This window comes from Citrus sinensis, chromosome 1 (assembly GCF_022201045.2).
Source record: "Citrus sinensis cultivar Valencia sweet orange chromosome 1, DVS_A1.0, whole genome shotgun sequence".
Taxonomy (NCBI): domain Eukaryota; kingdom Viridiplantae; phylum Streptophyta; class Magnoliopsida; order Sapindales; family Rutaceae; genus Citrus; species Citrus sinensis.
Window position 1 is genome coordinate 24,019,257 of NC_068556.1, and position 23,353 is coordinate 24,042,609.

Consider the following 23,353-nt stretch of genomic DNA (forward strand, 5'->3'; position numbering starts at 1 on the left):
ACTAAGGTCTCGTGTCATTTGCTCACTTTCACGTCTTTGTTGTTGTTTTTTTTTTTCTTTCTCTCTATCTTTTGAAATCAAATGACCTTAAAATTACATCCAGATTTCATATTAGGAGGAGGCTTACTAAGAGTTGTTTTGTTAAATATTAATATCCTAATGACTTATTAAAACCTGTCTAAAATACCAGCGTCGAATCTGTACCTATTCACTTAACTTTTGGATTTTATGATTTCTCTAACAGTGCTTCTTAGGGGAGGAAAAAAAAAAAGTAAGCACTTCTTCGGTTAATTTCTCTAGTCTCCAAATATTTCTCTAACAATGCTTATTTGGTAGCTAGATAAAATGAAAGAAGAACTTGATTACCATCACCATAACAGCTAATCGAGTGGCGACCATCGGGGCAAGTACAGAAGAACTCTTGGCTTCCTGTGCCATTAGTGCTGTATCCACAGAACCCATCAGAATTCGAAGGACATGCACCCGCGGCCGGTGATCGCCACGTCAGCTCGAACCCTTCAGTCAAGACTCGGTCAAAACTGCTCGCCCGCAGCAGCTATCCATCATCAAGCACCGGCGCAGTAACAATTGATTCACAATACGCGTGCCAATCAAACTCAGGGGTCGCTAATGCTGTGAGAGCACAAACGAACGCATGGAACCAAATTGAAGGCACTTTACGTCTTCATGTGAAGGTGGATATAAAGTGCAGTTATAGAAGAAATTCAACATCTTATAGCCGTAAGTGTGATTGAATAACATTGGGATGGTTACATTATTGGGTAATTTGGGACAGCTTTGTTCTTTAATTATTTGATTGGGATATGAGATGATAAAAGAATTGTCTGAGTAATTGATGCTTTTGATATTGTAAAGAGTGTTGGATATGTTTAAGGCTGGATTTTGGTTGTTGCATGTGAGGTTCAAGCCCTGGTAGCCACAGTGTTCAAGTTGTTGGCTATGGTGCCATAACGGGTACCTAATTACGACACCGTTTCCACAGTTGAAAGTAGCGAAGTGGCCTGGTGGCTGAGCAAAATTACCTTTGATGCACTACTACAAAATTGGCCTTTAATGACGGTTTTAAAAGACATAAGATGACGGTTTTAAAACCGTCATCTTAGGCAGCGACATTAAAAGGGGTACATTTTTTATGACGGTTTAAAAACCGTCATTAAATGTATACTTATTATGACGGTTATTCTAATAAACCGTCATTATATGCTATAGGTACATAAGTTTTAATGACCGTTTTTTGCCAATAACCGTCATTAAATATATACTTTTAATGACGGATTTTTAATAACCGTCATTAAATATTAATTTTTAGTGACGGTTTTGTATCATAACAGTCATCTTATATCGCTCTTTGATGACTGTTCTTATATAAGAACCGTCATCTTTTGCACGAGTAAAAATAAAAAAAAAATAACAATTTAAAATTACTATACTTCAATTGTTTTTTTAAATTAAAATTTAGATAGTTATTTTCACATTCTAAACTGTACAATTGAAGCCACATTGGCAAATTTCAATTTACATTACACATTGATATAATTGTCATTTACATATAAAGAACTTAAATGCATACAAGCTCAATTATAACAGTTTAGTACTTAAATAACCTTGATCAAACTAACTCCTAACAGTAAAAAAATGTACTGCACAAATTCTTAAATTAAAATCCAGTATCATATAACTATACAAACAAATATAATCCAAAAAGGAAATGGAGACTATATTTTGTGCTTACATAAGGTGGGATTGGCACTTGGAACATTTATACCCCGCCAGCAAGCTTGCCCTTCAGAAACTGAATCCTTAATGCTCAGAATTATACACATAGCATGCTTTGCAAAGTAGTTCTTGTCTTGCAACTAGGCTTACCAATGTGGTTCCTATTAAATCAATATTTATTGGAGCCCGATTATCACCATTTTCATAGGTTGGCTGCAAAGAACAGAAGCAAAAAATTCAAATCAAAGGTAAAGCTAAACAAATTAGCTTTTAAAGTAAAGAAAAAAAAACAGAGCCTCAAAAAATCCAAGTATCATCATTTTCACTCATTAGCTCAATCTCGATTTTATATTTACAGGCACTCTATTTAAGACATAAAACCAGAAGACTTCTTCATTTGTTTGGGGTTTGACCACACTCACAAGTAAGAAGATTTCGAAATTAATTAAGCCACGAATGAACAAAAATCTAATCAAATAGTCAAAGAAGAGATTATGTGATAATTGGCCAAACCCATGTAACTTTGAAGTTGATTAAATAGTATAAAAATTCACCCAAAATGAATTTAACACATACATGATAATTAGGCAAATATCTGACACCTGTAAATTTATACATGAATTTGAATAGATTAAACAAAAATAACAGAAGAAATCAGCCATTACAGTTTAGAATTTGCTAGGTAGTATCAACTTTAATACCCAAAACAGATTATGGAACGAACATAGAAATTTTTTTTTCAAATAAGAATCGGAACTTGAAACAAGCATGGCAAAAGAGACTAATTTCAATGACATAATACCTAAATAAACAGAATTTTAATCATGTATGCAAGTTAATTTAGAAATGACTTAACAACATCAACAAGCATGCCAATTTAAACAAGAATTTTGAAGAAAAATAAAAGAATAAAGTGAACTGAGAAAGAAGGCTTACAAATTTAAAAAGCCAGATATTTAATATTTTGCTCTGAAATTGAATAAGGCTTACAAATTTAAAAAGCCAGATATTTAATATTTTGCTCTGAAATTGAATTCTCTCTCTTTAAATCCAAATCCTTCACCTAGCCTCTCTTGTCTTTCTCTTCTTTCTCCCTCTTCTCCTCTCTCACGTCCTGTTATCCTCTTGTTTCCTTTCTTCCTTTTTCTGTTTTGTTACTTTTGAATTCGAACGCTGGTTTTCGTTTCGTAAATAAATAAAGAAATGCTAAAACATAAAGAGGTTCATGGGCTGGACTTGTAACAAAAATTTTACGAACAATATAATAAGCATAAGACAATTAAATCATTAATAATTTAAAATTTATTTTTTTAACAAATAAGTAAACTCCACTTAGTAAAAATCAGGGCGTTTCAGTCCTCTTTTCTGTCAATGTGATTTTCTATCCCCTTACCCATAATTCACTCTTTTTCCAAATTCATTAACCAAGAAAATCAAGAAACGAAAGGCCAAAGTGCACGACATATTTTATAATATTATGAAAGGAAAAGGAGAGACTAAGGTACAAGCTACACAACACAAAATCACCAAATCGATTATAAATGAAGAGGAAATAAATCCAACGAGCAAATATTTCAAAGCAAATTAAGAGGAAAGAATTGCAAAATTGGAGAAAGCAACTCACAGTGGTGAAACAATAACCCTGAATTCAAAATTTTAGAATATCATTGGCAACAATCTCACCAACATTTTCGAGATAGCACCCAGAAAATTTGAACTGACTTGATAGCGGAGGCAGTGTCACCACAATAACACTGCATCTGACGGTGAACGAACACAGAGGCAATGTCGGCAGAGATGACAGCAGCTGTTTTGCGGAAGTGAATCGGCTCAAAAATGGCAGAGATTGACAGCGGCGGCAGAAAAAGGAAGCAAATCGGCTCAAGGACGGCTAGACTCAGCGCCGGAGCACTTGAATCGATTTGACAGTGGCAGCGGCATTGGCGTTTGATAGCTTTGGTAGGGTTAGGGCTGGTGTGTGTGACTGAGTGAGTCGTTGTGATTGTAATTCGTGAAAATTGAAGAAGAAGACAACGAATGTGAGTGGTTAGGGATTGCGCGTTTCCTTTATTCCTTTTATCGGCTTTTTTATAAAAATTTTTTAAGGCAAATAACATATAACGACGGTTATTATAAAACGGTCATGAAATGTATTAAAAATGATTCTTTCTATTCGATGACGGTTATTAAACACCGTCATTAAAAATATTGTGGCTTTTTAATGACGGTTTTTAAACAAAACCGTCATTAAAAATAACATTTTATAGTTAATGACAGTTTATATATGTAACCGTCATTAGTGATTTTTAATGACGGTTTTTTAAAAAAAACCGTCATTAAAAATAATGACTTTATATTTAATGACAGTTATATAGTAGAACCGTCATAAAAAATAATAATTTAATATGTAAAGATTTTTAATGACGGTTTATTTTTATAAACTGTCATTAAAAATAATAACTTGATATTTAATGACGATTATATAATAGAACCGTCATAAAAAATAATAGTTTAATATGTAATGACTTTTAATGACGGTTTATAAAAAAAACCGTCATTAAAAATAATAACTTGATATTTAATGACGGTTATATAGTAAAACCGTCAAAAAAATTAATTACTTTTAATGACGGTTTTTTTTATAAACCGTCATTAAAAATAATAACTTGATATTTAATGACGGTTATATAATAGAACCGTCATTAAAAATTTAAAATTTATAATGACTGTTTTTACAAGTAACCGTCATTAAAAATAAAATTATAGTTTGGCATAATATTTAATGACGGTTTTATAATAGAACCGTCATTATAAATAGTACATATTATGACCGTTCATATAATAACCGTCATTAAATATTTTTAATGACGGTTTTTTAAATAAACCGTCATAATGTATGTGTCATTGTTTTACATTTTTGTAGTAGTGATGGGTGTGCAGAGGATGCTGATGATGAAGAGAAGGGTTGAAGACATAATGATGATAACCGATTAGGTTAGCAAAGCAAATGCTTATTGAGAAGTTTTATTTAGCAAATTGATGTGTGCAAAATTAAAAAAATTGAGCAATGGTCCAAAATTGATGTCAACGGAGTCAGTAATATTACAATCGTTACATAATGACATTGTTGGAATAAATCACCTGTATGTATTTATTTATTTATTTTTAAAAAAGAAAAAGTAATATTAGTTACACAGACATGAAATAGTTAGATTGCAATAAAAAAAAATAAGTGATCTCATAGCAATTAATATCTTATTAATTTTGCCATTGACTTTTGCTGGTCCAATAATTAATCAGCAATAATCTTACGTACTAATCAGTAGATTAAAAACCAAAGACAATTTGTTGGTTTAATTATTTTAAACAGGCTTTCAAAACAAATTTGCGCGCATGATTTAATCCTACTCATTGAGCAAAAATATTTTAATCCAATATTATTAATGAAAGTAATAGCGCATTTGGTTTTCAAAATATATAGATAGATTGTAAAATTTCAAAAAAAAAAAAAAGGTGCCTAAATTAACGAGGACTGCGCTATAATCATTCTTCTTATTTAATTTAATTTGTTAACACCAATTCTTTACCACAGCATCCATCAATTTTTTAATCTTAAAGATAGACTCTCACCCCAGCTTCTAACTTTACGAACCCAACAGATGCTGCACAGGGTTAACTTTCGGTTCAGGACCCAAACATCGCCTCTGTATCGAGTCACATGCTCGTGCTGTCGGCTATTTGTGAACCCCAAGCGCATAAGCCACGCATCCTGACGCCGCCGGGAGCATTTATTTACTACTCGCCAATTCTTCCTTCTTCTTCTGTTTCCAGTGATAAAGATGCTCCTTCCAGTTCTAACAATTTGGTAAACACTGTGGTTGACTGAAACAGAACCACCCATGCTTCCCTAAAAGGCCAATAAGTTTTGAAGATTTATGCATAATTTGACGGGGCATTTTGGTCTTTTTATTAGTAATAGACCATACTTTGTAGCTTGTGGGCATCGTACGAGCAGCTGTCGGTATTTGCGACAGTTTAAAGTAGTTCCGGTCCTGTCCCTGGCTCGGGTACATGGTTGTGCATGCGTATCATCGGTATCTGAAAATCCATTTGTGTTGCTGCCGGTCCTGGCAAGCAGCACAAGTCATTTACATCTGCAGTGAACAAGTATACGATGTCTCGACTTGCACGTGACATGCCACGTGGGATGCTGACATTCAAATCAAGATGAAGATATTTTGGGGAAAGAAATATTATAATCAAGATTTAAAGGAAGAAAATTGTACAGAGAGTAGTTTCCTCGTGAAAAAGAAAGTTTAGTTAATAACGTTAAAAAAAAAAAAATTCTAAGAAACCCAAATAAACATAGCGATAAAAACACTTGAATTTTGTCTGGAATAATTATCGAAACAATCAAACAAATATGGATTACGATCTTCTCTTTATTTTCTTTCTTTTCTTATTATTCATTTTCTTCATAATTTAGAGAAAAATTTTACTTAATTATAAATAAAATGAAAAATAAATACGAAACTTAATATTATCCACAAATAAAAGTCTCCTTGAATTACATTAAACATAATTTACAACTAGGCGATCCACCGGACCCATGGCTCTTTTACTCTTTTTTTTTTTTTTTACTTAGGCAGACACAACAAATAGATTAAAGACAATTTTTACCATATCTTCGTGGAGATACAATAGGAATGTGAATATGGGGGACTCAACTTTTACAGTTGGATTTAGCGGAAGATAGTTTCGATCGTAGAGATTTATCTTTTTAATTATTTACATTATACTCATTGATATTTGTTGAAACTAAAAAAAAATTAAAATTTTTAACACATAATTTCAGTTTGTTTCAAATTTACATTGTTTAATTAGAAGTGAGACATAAAAAAAATTAATATTATTTTTAATATTTTAATATAATATATTTATTTCAAAGAATAAATTTTTAATATTATTTATTTTAATAAAATAAATATTATTTAACGTTATCTATTTAATATTATTATTCATAGGCTTATTATTATATTTATTCTTTCAAAAAACTAAATAATATTAAATAAAATGAAATAATCAGTAGTAAGACTTAAAAAATAAATATAATTTTTTAATTAATGTTATTGATTTTATTCAAAAGGATAAATTTTAATATTATTTATTTTTTATTAAAAATAAATATTATTTTTTTAATATTATCTAGTCATATTTTATTATTATATTTATTCTTTCAAAAACTAAAAATATTAAATACAAGGAAATAATTAGTAGTGAGTCCTAAAAAATAAATATTATTTTTAATTAATATTATTTATTTTATTAAAAATAAATATTATTTAATATTATTGATTTAATTTATTTAACATTACATAGTCATAGCCCCATAGGCTTATTCTCTCAAAAAATTAAATAATGTTAATAAAATAAAATAATCAGTAGCGAGTCTTAAAAAACTAATATTATTTTTACTATTAAAAAAGAAATATTATTTAATATTATTTAGTCATAGGCTTGTTATTATATCTATTCTTTTAAAAAAACTAAATAATGTTAAATAAAATAAAATTATATTTTAGAAAATCATCAGCCAAAGCACATAAATTAAGAAATAAACTGTGGATAAAAAAGTAAAAAAAATATTAAACAAAATTATATTATATTTTAAAAAATCACCATATAAAAAAATATAAATAAAAAATAGTAAAGATTTAAATAAAATTAACGTCACAAAGGACAAAATTGATGGTACCTTGTTGCGAGGTAGCTGGATCCGAATACGGGAATGTCACGGGGTATAGGGGGCATTGGGAATAATAACTTATAGGTGGTTTAGGTTCAACGAAGACAGATTGCATATTTAAGTTTAAGATAGTCAACTCTGATGATAGGACTCGAGCTTTCACTTTCAAGCGAGCCCAGACATCTATCCACGTGACTTTGATCATAATTCATGCATCATGTGATTGGTACAGCAGCCCAGTCCCAGTTCCCTGGTCTCAAATGCGTACGTGAGTTTTTATTTATCACCCATTCTGCAGAATCAAATAAAGAGAAGCGCCGTCGAGCTTATGGCCATCAGTGGACGAGTGACTCACTGTTTTCAACCATATGGGGGAGGAGCACGAGTTGAAGCTTCTCCAACAAGCAATTGATCAAACTTTTTTTTTTTTTAATGCACAGCAATTGATATTTGACTTCAATTTTGATTACCTTTCCTTTTTTTTTTCTTAAATATAATGTGAGGTTTTTTTAGTATACTTCGAAAATTTAATTATATTGAACATATATGAGATTTGCTTCGAACTTAAAAATTATATGAAGATGAGTCTCGTTTATTCTTTCCCTAATAAGATAACAGTCTTAATTAATTTATCATGTGTTAATGGCCTACGCGACACCATAATTTAGCTGAAGATTTAACTCTGATGAAATTAATGAAACAATATACACGATGGAGATTAATTTGATTTTCATTTTCTTTCTTGTTCCGTGACGAACTCTTCAATCTTCTCCAATGGAGAAAAGTTAGAAACCCTGGTTAGGTTGCCATGTATTCAAAACAATAAAGGATTTAATAGTTGTTCATTTGAACCCAAATGGATCGCCTGTGCCTTCTTGATGACAACATGTGGTGAGTCCTATACACAGAAAGCAAACAGTGAAGAAATTAAATTAACCGTACACATGTTGAAGACAGGTTTAACTTTTAGCATCAGAGAGAAAGTCGTCAGTCATTTAACAACGTGCTATGTTTTTCTAATTGAAGCAAAAAAAGCGCATTTCTCCGTCCTTCAGCACTTTATTTTCATAATCAGGTCTTTTTGGTGAGTTTCTTAAAGAAGGAGATTAGGACAAGTAGCTTTCACATATTTACTTCAGCTGCACTCACAAGCGACAAGTGCTAATGTGGACAACTTTAAACATTTTCATTACCATGTGTCTTTGAGGAGCCAAGAGCCTTTACTAATTACTCTCGCACGTGCACAACTTTAGTATATTTTTTATACGATCAGAGTTAGTAGACCAAATTTTGGCTCGTCAATTAATAGGTGATGCTAGTTTTCTCAAGACCTGAGAAAAATTTTTATCAAGATGAGAGGATCTTATATAGCTTGAGAAAAATTAGGTACCTTGCATATAGGTTTTTCCATATGATTTAGCTTTGTTAATTTTTCTAAATGATAAACCTAAGTTAATAAATCCACCACAGCTTTATGAGGACAGATTTCTTCTTTATCATCAAGCTTGAAACTCAAGTTTGAAAGACTTGTGTCTATTTATTCTTCTCTTATGATCTTGGGTGGCTAGGTTCAATCTCCGATATTGGCAAACTGTGAGTAGATTTCTCTAACATATAAGATATAATTTTTGGGTTGCAATAATTTTATCTGAGTTGATCAAAACTAGTCCTAACAAATTTCTTACTATAATATCAGTAAATAATATAATCCTCATGAACCAATTAAAACAAATGCATGCACGCACCTACAAGAGTGGGAGGCTATTGCCTAGCTTTTCCTACGAGTTTCTGCTTTAGTTTAGGCTGGGTGCTTGAGGCCATTAATGCTTCCCTTCTTAAAAGCTCAGGAGAATCGTAGACTTTTTCTCTTTTCTCAAGATGCCGCTGCTTGGATCAGTAGTTGTGGGGTCTTGAGAAGACACATGCAGATTGCTTAGAGAAAAAAGAGAGAAATTGGAATTTTCTACTAATAAAAAAAGAATGAAGCTAATGGGGGTAGATTTTGTTTCCGTCCAAATTATTATTGTTAAAACGCATGGTGGCTTCTTTCACTTCTCTCTCCCTTTGGGCTTGGAGCTGTGGGATGTCAACTACAGTCTACATATGATATGAACTGCAACAGCAAGCATGCATTATGTAAAGTGATGAGTTACAAGATACTCACCTTCTTGGCTACGCTGTCAATTAAATTATTAAAATCCTGATATAAAAAAACTTATAATTCCATTGATATTAACTGTAATCGAAGTAAAAGGATCAGTAGAAGCCACAAATGCACAGGAAAATAATAATATTGTTCGGGATCAACTACTCAAATATATCTTGGTCATTCTCGTGCACAACTATTCATCTGATCTTGATCATTCTTGACCATAGTGGAAAATGAATTATTTGGGTACCAAAGTTCAGCGGAAGAAGTCAAAAGAAAAAGAAAAGTAATTGAAATGGGCCTGAACACTACAGTGTTTGGAAACGACCCCTTGCCATTAAGCATTAAATGGCTGCTGCTGCTGTCTTTCAATTGTCGTGGTGCAGGCCAAAAAGTAATGAAATGGGATTAGAGTTGGACTGCAGACGGTTGGAATGAAATTGGTGCTGCTGTAGTGCTGTTGGTTCAACTACAAACTCTTCCAAGTTCCAAGTCGCTCTTGCTGTCTTGCATTATATAAGCCGACAAAAATCTCTACTCTACCCACGGCTCGCTTCATTTGAATCACTTCACCCCAAATTTTCTACAGGTTTTCATGAAGGGGCCAAACTGCCAAAGTCAAAACAATATTCATCTTCTTCTGAAACTTAACCCAAAAGCCATCATGAAATCTTGTCATATGTGCTGCTTCTTCAGCTGCTTGATGTTGATGATGCTTACAATCATTATATTTTGCAATCTTGGCGAACTTTCAGGTTCAGATACTGCTAAGAAGCTCTGGTTTTTCAATTTATTTATCTCTCTTTGCTTTTATCTTATTTGTTTGCGTTGGCATGCAGGAATTTCAAACAAGATTTCGCATTCATTCCATGAAGACAAAAGTCACTGGACTACGAAAAAAGTATACACACACAACAGAAAGCTTTTGGTGCATGGTAAAGATTCCATTGTAGAGTCATCCTAATTCGCACTTCATACCCTTTTTTGCAAGTCATTGGATTTCTTTATGAATATCTTAATTACTTATATTTTATCTTCAGGTTCTTGCACAAACAGGGACATAAGCATCTCGCAAAGCAAAGATTCAACATCTGGGATCCCACAATACATAGTTCAAATTGTGAACACTTGTGTTTCTGGGTGTGCTCCTTCAGACATTCATCTTCACTGTGGTTGGTTTGCTTCTGCAAGAGTAGTGAACCCAAGAACTTTCAAAAGGGTGTCTTATGATGATTGCTTGGTGAATGGAGGAATGCCATTAAGACCAAGTCAAGTGATCAGGTTCACTTATTCCAACTCGTTCATGTACCCCATTGCTTTCAAGTCAGCCAAATTTTGCTGTGCTTAATTTCAGATAAGAATAGTTACACTGTGACTGATGGGTGACAAAGTTCTAACCCAAACCCAAATTTCAAATACCAATGAAGAAGAACCAGCAGTGATTCAGCAACAGCTTTTTGATGGCTTAGCTAGTACATAGCCTACTGAACCTATAATAATAGAGTTTTGTAAAGATACTAATTAGTTTATGTCAATAGAGTTTTATCATTATTATTAATATTTTGACATCCTATAAAAAGTCCTGAGTTTTCAATACTCTGAAGCCAAAGTACACTAATGGCCCAACATTTTGGTTTGCCATTTTCTTACTTTAGTAGTAAAAATTGTGAATTTTAGACTGTAATGCTGCTAGATAACATGGCAGCTAACTGCACCTATAAGTTCTGTTGACAAGGTGGATAATATCTTACTTAAAGCCATTATTATTTAAAATAATTTTTTTATGTGCATTATTCTAATTTTTGATCATTTAGTAAATTTCTCAAAATTTGTCAAGTCAAAAGCTAAATCCCGTATGCATGGATTGGCGTATGGAAGGTCTGAAACTCAGTGTTTCTTTAGCATCTCGTGTGCCCTCTCATTGCAGTGTCTTTTTTTCCTTTTTCTTTTAAAACCAAAAGAGAACGATTGAGTGACTCGGAAGCTTTGAGTTGTTTTCTATTTGGGTTTGTAGATGTTGGGTCATTTTTCTTTTGCTAAGGATGCTTGGACAAGTTTAGAGATTTGTCAAGTAAGGCAAATGTGATGGGAAATAATGTAACATAAAATGACAAAAATTTCCCATAGAAAAAATAAGCAAAAGCAGTGAAAGTATGAAATGGGTTTTCAATCTCTTTATTCATGAGTTGAATGTGAGCATCGAGGCTCACTGCTCGAGAACAGAAATTGCCTAGTGAGGTAAAAAAGCCAAAATCTATTTATGAATATTTGTTGGATCTCTTCGAGAAATTTGGTGACTCTTTGCTTTTAGACACCGCCGCGACAGAGGCCGAAAAACAAACAAATTCCGGCCGGAGATGGACCATTTTTATTTTGGTTTGTGTTAATTTTTCTGTAATTTTTTTTTAGTACCAATAATATTGTAGTACTTAAGTTAGATATGGCCTTGTAATTACGTAAGTATGATAGATACATTGTTTTTTGTTTTTTAGACATTTCTAATACGTGTTATTACTAAAAAGAAAAAAAAAAGAGGTTTCAATATTGGCCAAATTTGGAATGTTTCAAAGTGAATTGCAAATATACTTTTGATTCTCCATCTTGCAGTAGTAATTCTGGAGCATCCACTTCGTGCAATTGATGCAGGGGTCAGCTTCATTCATCTACTGCTAAAGCCTTCGGGTAGTAGCATTTAAGCTTCTCAAAAAAAAAGTAGTAGCATTTAAGATCGAGCAAGTGAAATTTTAGGAATATTTTATGAGAAAGCCATAAGCAGAATAAAAAAAAAAAAGCCAAAGTCGCACATGCAATAAGCAATCCTGTAAAAGCCGTATTTGCAGGAACCTAAGCAAATGTTTTCGGTTTTCCAATTTGTAATTCTGTAAAGTGTACAATGTGAACCCAAGCAATAAGCACACTAGTATTTAAAAATCCAAACTAAAAAAAATCTAACTAAACATCCTATGTCTAATTGGCATAATGGGCAAAATGCCTCATTTGTACTCATCTTCCCTTTGGATTCACTATCTGTGAGAATATATCGGTAGTATTTGAGGTATCAATCTCGTCACTCAAAACACTCTCTTCATCAATGTTTAACATGGCTTTATGCATGGCATAAGTGTCATTGGCCTTATCGGTCTGAATTGAAATCAATTTATCACCATCAGGATTATCTTGCAATTGAAGTGCAAACTCAAGATTCCACAACACATCGCCCATGGAAGGTCGATCGATCCCCTGATCGGATAAACACTTCTCAGCGGTCTCTGTGAACTTTCTTAAGCACTGATCAGTGATGTTTCCCTTAAGATTTGGATCAATAATGTCCTCAATAGTTCCCATCCTTTGGCAATGTAATGCCCAATCTGCTAAACTAACTTGTTCTTTAGGCAAATTTACGTTAAGTGCAGGCCTTGCACATAACACTTCAAAAAGAACTACTCCAAAGGAGTAAACATCAGATTTTTCTGTCAATTGCTGCCTCCGAAAGTATTCAGGATCCAAGTAACCAAAGCTGCCCTTCACCATGGTACTAACATGGGTTTGATTGAGATTAGGACCAGTTTTTGACAGTCCAAAATCAGAAACTTTTGCTTCCCATTTCTCATCTAACAGAATGTTTGTAGTTTTCACATCTCTGTGAATGATTGTGTACCTAGCGCCAGTATGAAGATAGTGAAGTCCTCTGGCAGCTCCAATGCATATTTCTAACCTTTGCTTCCAAGGCAAGCCAGGTTTATCACCCTTGTAGAGGTGCTCCCTTAATGTCCCATTGGCCATGTAATCATAAACCAGAATCATCTCGCCATCTTCTTCACAAAACCCAATTAAAGACACCAAATGCTTGTGTCTCAGCTTCGAAAGCATCTCAATTTCCGTCTGGAATTCATGTACCCCTTGTTCTGAAGACGGGTTGGATCTTTTAATGGCGACCTTTGTCTTTCCATCAATATAGCCCTCATATACTTTACCAAATCCTCCAACCCCTATAACATGTGACTCGCTGAAGTTCCTGGTACCATGCTTAATTTCAGCTAATGAAAAATGGCGACAAAGTCCTGCTGCAAGATTGGTAAGATGGCTACTCGTACTTTTACCAGTTCCTGTTGATTTGCCGGTTGTGTGGGAAGTTCCATAGAGTGGCAGCCAAGAACTCGTAGAGCACCGACTTCCATCATTATTCTTCTTCTTGTTGGAGACATAAAATATAATAGCAGTTGCTACAGCAATACCAAAAACACCTCCAGCAACGCCACCAATCACATGGACCACAGTTTTGGATCTTGAGCTTGAGGGAGCAAATTTCTTCTTTGTGGCTTCAGCATGAAGCAGCATAGCTGATGGCACAGGATTTGGACCAGCCAAGTTGCCCATTGTATCATTCTGCTTAAAAATCTCCAATCCATTGAGGATTGCATCATAATATTCGGGGTGCATCGACACACTAGGATGCAATGCCACCCATAATTCATCATCACCGGGCAAATCTTCAGCATAAATAGCATAATCTTTATACACAGGCACTCCTTGCTCTCCGGCCCAGCCAATCACATCAGCACCTTCTTGTGCTGTTTGGTTGTTAATAAAAATATCAAACACTCTTTGATTAATCTTGGTCAGCAAAATCTCACAGAAATGGAATCTGACAATATAAGTAAAATTTGCATCAATCTGAAAAATCCAGGTCAGATTATAATTCCGATTAACGTTTGGATCTGGACCCATTGACCTTGCTGTCTCGTATACACTCAAGGGTGCAATTTCTTGTGATAAATTGCTAGGATATTCAATCTTGGTCTTGTTATCGGCTTGAGATGTGACACCAAATGCAGCACCAAACAAGTAAGGCGAATCATCGTACCATGTTCTGGTAAGGCCTGAATCATTTGTTGATGGAATGAATTTACCGCCAACATTTAATCGATACATTGTCTGTAAAGTAGAGCTGTTAACTTCAACAGATTGATCACTAAATCCAACCAAAGGTGCAGACCCAAAAATGTCAGGCATCGGAATCACTTCAATCCCATTAACAAAAGCATATGAATCTTTATGATCCGAAGAAGGTGTAAAGGTTATGATGAGGTCACCAGATTGTGCAGGAACAAGAGAGAATTCTCTTACAATATATGCTTGCGTTAATGCTTTTGCTGTTATTGAGGCACTGAAATTGTTAAGGAGAGTGAAGCCATTTGCGTTGACAGAAAAATAAGCATTCGATGGATCAAGATTGCCATAAGAAGCCGGATAAAAATGAAGCCTGAGCCAGAAACGATCCTTGGATGAAACAGTGAATTTGTAGCTTGACGTGGATTTGAAAATTCTTGCGGTCATATAAGGAATCGTTGATGGCAACGAAGAGTCCTGAGATTGCGCTGTTGCCGTTATTGAGTTGCCTGAATTTGTAAGAAACTTGGAATCTGATGTCCATTTACGGTCATTCGAATCGGTGCCATCACTTGAAGCTCCACATGCAAGCACATAAGAATTAGAATCTGATTGAGTGCCTTGGCTGAGAACACAAGCAATGTTGCTTAACGTAAGAGAAAAGAAAAATATAGAAAATAAAATCTGGGTATCGGAGTTCATATCTGAACAGGGAAACCCTTTTGAGGAGATTGAGAGAAAGTGTGAGAATTGAGAGAGAAAGATAAGGGAAATGTCAAGAATAAAAACCAGAGCACAGGAAAACAGGGGAGCAAGAAAATGAGGAAATGAGGGGGAAAAAAATTACTGTATTATCAAATAAAATTAATATAATCTAGGAATACAAAGATTTGGATTGAAATTGCGGCATGTTAAAAAAAAAATTGTTGAATATTAGTGAAAATGGAAAAAAAAAATTGATAATGGTTTCTAGTGTTGTTGTTTTCGTGTATTGTTTCTTGGGAGTTTAAGATGACGTTAGAACAAAGAGTGGCGGTTAGGGAGTAACGGAAAGAGAGAAACGCCAAAAATGGTTCTGTTGCATTCATTGCTTAATTAAGAGTTCATTAACCGTTTCTTCAGGTTTTAAGTTTATCTTCGATTCAAGTTCAACCATATCACAGTATGCAAGATTGTGTAATATACATTAATACATGGATACTTATTTTTATATATTTAATTAAAAGTTACATGTGACAATAATCCAATAATAGAGGAGAACTATATATATAATGTACACTATCCAAAGCTTTCTTATTTGCATGAGCAACAAACTAAGAGCATAGGATGTGACACTTGTTAGTATGTGCAACATTATATTAATAATGTAAAACTAATGTAACAAGTACTTATTAGGCTCTACCTCTCTATGAGTGTGTTTGGGGTATGGTATTGCGTAGCATTAGTGTGTGGGTCCAGTATTACTTGAACAAATCACATGTTTAGCGATTGATTGGAAAGCAGTGGGCACCATTAATCTTTGCTCTTGGCAAGTGTGCTAATGTGGCAGTTGCCGCATTAGTTTTTTTCAATATAATAATAATAAGTATAACTTTTTAATATAATATAATATTAATTTTTATTTTCTTTTATTTTTATACTATAATTATAATATAAATTAATAAATTGATAATTTATTATTAAATAATAATTTATTTTATTTTATTTTTTATTATATTAAAAATATAACTAAATAATGTATTATTTAATTATATTATAATAATTAATATATAAAATTGATTAATATTTAATAAGTTAATAGAACTAATAATAAATACTTAATTACATAAAAAATAAAAATATAGCTTAATTTTACATTATTTAATTATATTATTGTAATCAGTATATAAAAACTTATTATTATTCAACAATTTAATATAACGAATAATAAATGTTTAAATAATAATAGATTTGAATAATATTTATTTGAAATTAATAATATAAAATATTATTACATATACTATATAATTCTTACTTGGATTATTTTCTAAATATATAATTTAAATTTATCACAAAAAATTAATACAATACAGTGCGATATTAAATATAATATAATTAAAAATTAATACAGTACAATATAACATCAAATATTATATAATTTTATTATAATACAGTACTAATGTAATAAAATATAATATAATATATTTGTATTAAAATAATATAATACAATGTAATGTACCAAACACATCTTTTGATTATAAACCTACAGGCCTTTGGACCCTCTTTTTTTTTTTTTTTTTAAACAGTGGTGATGTTTCCCCCCACCTTATAAAATACAATCGGCCCAAACATCCCTTCCAAGCACCCCCGAACCCCCCAAAAAAGAGTAATTTATATAAAGGTCCGTATTATTTGCCAATATTTTAAATAAATTAATTGTTTATACAATTAATTAAATAAATCCTTCATAATTTTCTTTTCACATTTAAATATCTTTTTTTTTTCTTTAATTCATATCTTGAGCAATAAGGTTGGCTTCCTAGAAGATTAATTTAATTATTTAGTGATTTTAATATTACAAGACGAAATTGCCCACAATACATTTTAATTAATGTAACTTTTTATGATTCTAATATATTATGGCATAATTGCACATAGCTTTTTGGGCTTTTGATTAATTTATGTTATAAAATTAAACTAATTAAATTAATATTATGTTAAGGCAATCTTAATGCTCATAAACAATGAAAGAATCTAAGGGACTAAAGAAAAGTAAAGTTTTATAGAGATGAAACTGATTGATTATGTAAATAAATGATATCTTTCAAATTTTAGAAAATACAAAGGACTTTGATGTTATTATTTGATTAGTGAGTTGGGTAAATGATGAATGGATAAAGCCATGATAAAATTGTAACGGAAATTCTGTCTTTTAATGAATTTTAAGAGTTTTATTTTTTTTATTTTTAAAGAAAAATGTGAAAACATTAAAACGAAATGTGGGGAACCACCCTCTTAATAAATAATAAGAGCAATGATATTCTCAAACTAAAATAAAATAAGAGCAATGATAAAATAATGTTTATAAAACCAATGACTAAGACATCAAACATTAGGGAAAGCTACTAGAAAGAACCTGGACTTTCACAACCCCACTTTGTCTTTTTCTTTCATCAAGAATTCCAATTCCTCAACCAAGCATCTTCAACTCATCTATCTACACATCTCAAACTTCAAAAGCACCAGATTCTCATCTCCAAATTGACCCTAAAAAGCCATGGCCACTCCTCTAAGCCCCACCTCCAATTTCTTCTTCTTCATATTCGCAGCAGCACTCCTTTTCATAGCCTACACATTCCCAAGACAAGAAGCAAAAGAAAGCAACTTAGTCCTGTACGTGCATGACTATTTCACTGGCCGTGACACCTCAGCAATCACCGTCGCTGGAAAAGATGGACCCACATCACATATCCTCCGCTTCGGCACAATCGCGGTTGTAGACGATGCAGTCACCGAGGGCCCCACGATCGATTCCAAACAAATAGGCAGGGCACAAGGCATTTATGTGAACTCTCAGTTAGATGGTAAGGCCTTGTACATGGCTTTCAGTCTTATTTTTACTGACGGAGAATTTAAAGGAAGCACTTTGGAGATTCAAGGATCTGATATCTTTGCAATGAAGCAAAGAGAGTTTGGTGTTGTATCTGGTACTGGGCATTTTAGATTTGTTAAGGGTTATGGGATTATGGAGACTCAGTTCCTTGATGTTGCTAATTTGAATGGTATTATCAAGCTCAATGTAACAGTTAAACATTACTAGTATCTTTATTATTTGAATGATAAAAACTTGACCGACTAGCAATGGGCAGGGGCCGCGCGAACGCAGGCCCCCACTGCCACAAATTATGACGTAGGCTCTCCCACTTGGGGAGACCTTAGGGTGGTGCACTCTCCAAGTGCAATAAGAACCACCATCCTAGGCCATGGGCCTTCTTGATCCCCATCGACCCCGCCCAGGTAAGTAAGTTCTAACGCTGATCAAACTTCTTTATTTGTATGGCGTCAGGTTTCTTGTTTTTCAATCTTTTCTCCGATGTGGGATATTTACGCAATGTCGAATAGCTCATATCAAGTCAATATCACGCCATATAAGTTGATTTTCTCAGCAAGCAGGTCATGCAAGGTTGAATCTGTGCAACGTTAACATACCATTTAAGAGGATTCAATGGTCAAGCAAATTCAAATTCTTTTTATGTTTTTTGTTTTTTTCTGGATCCTTCATGATATATTGATATTGTATCAGGAAACAACAAGTAATTCATCTATGATTTACAATTAAGCCCCACCGGAGTGGCCACCCAATAAATTTGTATCAGTCGACAACCTCCTTGACCAGTAAATTTATTTTGATAGAAAGAAGACAAAGCAGGACACCATTTAAATTCTCTCACACTACAATATTTATTTATTTAAGAATAAATAATACAAAAAATAATGTCAAAAATTTCAGTTGTATTGGTAGGGTGCGCCAGGCCCGTTCAGTAGTGCCAGGCAAGGGCGACGCTTGAGAGCCCCGGTAGCAAGCTACCGTATTTAGCTCTCGCCCTTAAAAAATTAATTTAATATCGTGTGAGCCATTGGCTCACATATCAGATATTAAACTGATAAGAACAGATACTACACTTGATCTTAGCCAAAAGGCCGAGAAAGGTATGAGATTAGTGATTGCGCATTTGCTTCTTTTATACACAGCTGACCTCTCCTTCTTTTTCTCTCTTAATCAATGTGGTAATTTGGAAACTCTCAGGGAACTCCCTCTAATTAAAATTAGGCGCTCCACGTTCTCAATTAATACAACTTTTTAACCAATAGCATAGTTTAATGAATGCTTGCTTTATTTCATTGTGTATGAGGGTACAATTAAGTTAGTTTAGGCTCTTGTAGTGAAAATAAACAGTAGGGGTTGAATTTCTCCAATAATTTGACCTCTTGTAATGAAAACAAGAGATTAAGACTTCAATTTCCCCAATTTATACAATTAATAGGAAGCTTTTAGTGTTTTACTAACATAAACCGTCAAAATTTGCACCCTTTCTTTTTCTAATTAAAAAATAGAAATTATATTTGATCTCCAGTTAATTTGTACACCAAAATACAACGCAAAATTCATCAGAGCACTGTGTTCCTTTTTTGCTTTGAACTGCTCTCCAAGACCTAGATGAGCCATTCAATGGCCATACAAAACTTAAATTATAAGCTCTCCGCCATTAATAATTACTTGTTGGACATATGACAGCAAGCAATTCTACCCACACTTTGCTTACCAATATCCATTTCTTCTCCAGCTCCAATTTGCTCTACTCTTTGGCCAGAATATATACTTGCATCAAAAAGTACAGATTTGCTTCCATCTCCCTTCGCAGTGGCAGGTTTAACATGCGCATTCACTTTAAGAATGTGGTTACAGGCCTCCTTATTGCTATTTTGATCTAAAGAGATATATTGTTTGAATGATCTGGGAAAAAAAAAAACCAGAAAAAGATTGAAAGATAGTTGGATGTTATATTTCATTTTGGTTTTAATATTGGTATGTAAATAATTGTATAATTAATTTGTACTCGCTTGTGTAAATAGAAATAATGCCGTCTTGGGAGTTTGTCTGAGTGATTTACAGTTACCCTTCTTTGAATGACTCTTTTAATTAAAATCCAAGGAAATTAAGAGCTAAACAAATGATTTGGTTTTTTTTCCAGAACCCCTGCTTAAAAGAAAGAAAAAAAAAGGAGTTTGAGGTGGAGTGTGAAGGCTGCTAGTGCTAGCCTAGGATAAAATATATAATTGTATTTGTTCGCTTATTTAGAAGTAAATAATGAAGGCTATGAGTTCAAAATTAGACTCAACTTTAGAAAGCCAAGTGTGGCAACTGGTAAACGATGCAAGCTCCACGGCACCAAATTATTCTATATATTAACTAAAAATAAAGTATCGAATGAACCTTACTCATTCGATAAAAATTAGTCACAAACATAACATAACAATTCAGGATTGATATGTTGCTTGCTTCGGCATTATTAGGTGTTCTCAAACGGTCTCCTCCATCTACATATAAAACACTGTTTCATTATGATCATACAAAAGAAAGGCACTTCAAATTGTTGATTCAATGACATCATAAGAAAACTTAATTAGATCCTATTTATTAGTTTATGAATTTATCTGTTACACTATTGAATTAAATGACAAAATCATCATTGAGAATTTTCTTTTTTTTTATTTATGTGAAATGAAATTAAATTCATGTGACGGAAGAAAAAATATATATGGTCATGTATTTGGAAAGATTTGTGACCGCAATATAAGAGTCAATGACAGAGAACCGATTAAATGTTAGATTGTTAGAATACCTAAAATTATTGTCAATAGCAATGCTTTAACTACCTTAAAAAATTGTGAACGAATTATATATAAGCCAAATATGAAACACCAACTAACTTTTTTGTTTTCGGAGGATTTCAAACGTTTCGACTTTCAACCACCAAAGTACAAGTTCTTGTGGACCAACGACTTTTTGTTGCTGAGGCTGGTGTTTTTATTGGAACAAAATTGATTCAATTCTATTGATTAAGAGTACCATCAAATTCGTGGGGATTCGCCCCAAGTTCAATTTTAGCCGCCTTTTCTAAAATGATGTTGGTGCAATTGGTGCACTAATTAAAAATTATTGTCCCACTTAACACTCCATATTGAGGGCCTGAGATTTATCACTGTGCTACAGCCTACAAGGCCCAGCGGCTACAGCCTTCAGGCCCTTCGCTTTACCATGTGCTATTGAGATGGAAAAATATTATCCATTCTTCTTCATTGCATTTTCAATACGTACCAACATTGTGTTTTGTTATTGTAGAAGTGTTGTGTTGTCGTGGTACTATATTGGTTTTCTTTTTCCGATTGAGAGGTGGTTTTTACTTATAATAATTGAGGTTAGTAGACTAAGTTAACGTTGCAAATTTCCTCCGATGCTTCATGAGATTTTGTTGTATGGACCCATTTATTCTCCTCCTGAATTAGAAATTTATAGTATATGAAGTGATTTTGTGATTAGATGTCACCTTAACTTAGATTTGAATATTAAGCATTATTCTATATGTTTATATTTAAGCCTGATTTGACCTTATATTTATTTCTATACATTAATGTATTGTTAGTCATTCTTACTTTAATAACATGTGTTATTAATTTTAAATACGACAACAACAACAATAATAATGAATGATCATTAGGAGATCAATAGTACATAGTAATTAAGTAAAGCACTGATATTGATATGTCATGCATGAAAATGATCTTTCATTTAATTCAATGGCGGGAATTAAAAGACATCGAGTAAACAATATGTTTTTGCCATCCGATATTGACTAAACATTGAAGCTAAAGATTCTAATCATAGTGTCATCAAAATGAAGAAAGTGACTGTAAACAAAAATAGTTGGGTCAACCATAAAAAGAATGAACACGAGGCTCACGAGCCATTAAGCAAAATAGGTTTCGTGCTTAACGATATCATTGACACGAGCAATGGAATCTTTGATACTTTGTAGGACGAAATTAATATAATCTTATAATGAGTCTTCATATTAAAGAACAATAAAAAATAATTATTCAAATCCAATAATATCGACCAGGTGTAATGTCTTCAGAGGGGTTAGTTAACCAGATTGATGTATCATACATATTATATTTGTTAGGCGAAAATAAATACTAATTGACCATTTGCGTGTGGACAAAAATTTGGACAAAAAAAAATACTCAGAAGGCATCGAATTTTGTGACCAACGACAACATAAGACGGTTGTATCGTGATAATCAAATCTCAATCAGAAATTACCAGCTCAAGAAAACCAACTTTTAGAATTCGAGTATTTGGAAACTATATATACGTATTTGTACATATGATAATGTTAATTGAAGGAATGTCTGAATTTTTTTGGGAAACCTAGGGACACCGCTGCTGTTATTATTATTATTTAAAGCTTTAAATGCCTAACAATCTGTGTTAACCAAAATTTGATTTACACGTGGGGCCATAAGCTAAGATCACAATGAATAATAAATTTGGTTAATGTCATGCATTTGTTGACCATCAACACTATCGTTGTCATAGTTCCACCCAAAAAGCACCCAAAAAAAAAAAATTCATTATCTTATCGAATCGTAAATTCATATGGAGAAAACGACAACTAGTGGGTTACGTTGATGAGTGATGGCATTGTGCAAATTGCAAAAAGAGTGAGTGGTATTTTACCCATACGCTGATATTTCTGGCCACGTCGTCCACTGTAGCTTACGGGGAGGAAACAGTGTAGATTGCTGGCTTTGCAAGTTCTAATCATACGCAATGACAACAAAGCAAAGCAAAAATTTCCGCGCGCGCGTTACATTATCCTTTTATTAGGAACAAGGACATTTTTTTCATTAAAATCCAGTCAAAATCTATTTTGTCACACTTAATTTTATTGTCGAACAAACGTCGATTTATTCTATATGTTTTATATTACTTAAAATGATTTTATCAGTTCAACCAACCAAATAGCAATACTCACAGCCTAATTCACTGTTTAATTTGGCGACAAATATTGATGACATTAATATTTATGGGTGGGCACTAGTATGGTTTAGTTTTGAATCGAATTAAACCGATCGATTTTTTTATAATGTGTTTTTTTTTTTTTTAGCTTTTTCTTATATCTATCTTTTTTTTTTTTTTACCTTTTTGAAATTGAACTAAACTAAACCTTAGGTGACATATCATTTATTGAATAGTTGATAAATTTTTAAAATTTTCAAGTGATTTT

General features: G+C 32.9%; 3 protein-coding genes, 1 long non-coding RNA gene and 2 other non-coding genes across 6 annotated transcripts; 2 read left to right on the forward strand and 4 right to left on the reverse strand.

The window, feature by feature from the left end:
* Positions 1 to 1,510: 1,510 nt before the first annotated feature.
* LOC127902672 (uncharacterized) lies at positions 1,511 to 3,856 on the reverse strand. The gene is made up of 2 exons (XR_008055101.1): positions 2,728 to 3,856; positions 1,511 to 1,950 (listed from the first exon to the last, which is right to left on the reverse strand). It is a non-coding gene; the product is annotated as an uncharacterized LOC127902672 (long non-coding RNA).
* Positions 3,857 to 9,909: 6,053 nt separating this feature from the next.
* On the forward strand, positions 9,910 to 11,230 carry LOC112499523 (TPD1 protein homolog 1-like). Its single transcript, XM_025102471.2, has 3 exons — positions 9,910 to 10,387; positions 10,472 to 10,567; positions 10,673 to 11,230. The coding sequence occupies exons 1-3, from the start codon at positions 10,228 to 10,230 to the stop codon at positions 10,978 to 10,980; spliced, it is 564 nt and encodes a 187-aa protein (XP_024958239.1). The 5' UTR covers positions 9,910 to 10,227; the 3' UTR covers positions 10,981 to 11,230.
* Positions 11,231 to 12,392: 1,162 nt separating this feature from the next.
* On the reverse strand, positions 12,393 to 16,176 carry LOC102619156 (receptor-like protein kinase ANXUR1). Its single transcript, XM_006488779.4, has one exon. The coding sequence runs from the start codon at positions 15,222 to 15,224 to the stop codon at positions 12,636 to 12,638; it is 2,589 nt and encodes an 862-aa protein (XP_006488842.1). The 5' UTR covers positions 15,225 to 16,176; the 3' UTR covers positions 12,393 to 12,635.
* A 1,481-nt stretch (positions 16,177 to 17,657) lies between these two features.
* On the forward strand, positions 17,658 to 18,336 carry LOC102618859 (dirigent protein 11-like). Its single transcript, XM_006488778.4, has one exon. It carries the CDS (start codon positions 17,779 to 17,781, stop codon positions 18,319 to 18,321), a length of 543 nt encoding a protein of 180 aa, XP_006488841.1. The 5' UTR covers positions 17,658 to 17,778; the 3' UTR covers positions 18,322 to 18,336.
* Positions 18,337 to 18,366: 30 nt separating this feature from the next.
* On the reverse strand, positions 18,367 to 18,526 carry LOC112495682 (U1 spliceosomal RNA). Its single transcript, XR_003062011.1, has one exon. It is a non-coding gene; the product is annotated as a U1 spliceosomal RNA (small nuclear RNA).
* A 493-nt stretch (positions 18,527 to 19,019) lies between these two features.
* LOC112495672 (U2 spliceosomal RNA) lies at positions 19,020 to 19,215 on the reverse strand. The gene has a single exon (XR_003062003.1). It is a non-coding gene; the product is annotated as a U2 spliceosomal RNA (small nuclear RNA).
* Positions 19,216 to 23,353: the final 4,138 nt, after the last annotated feature.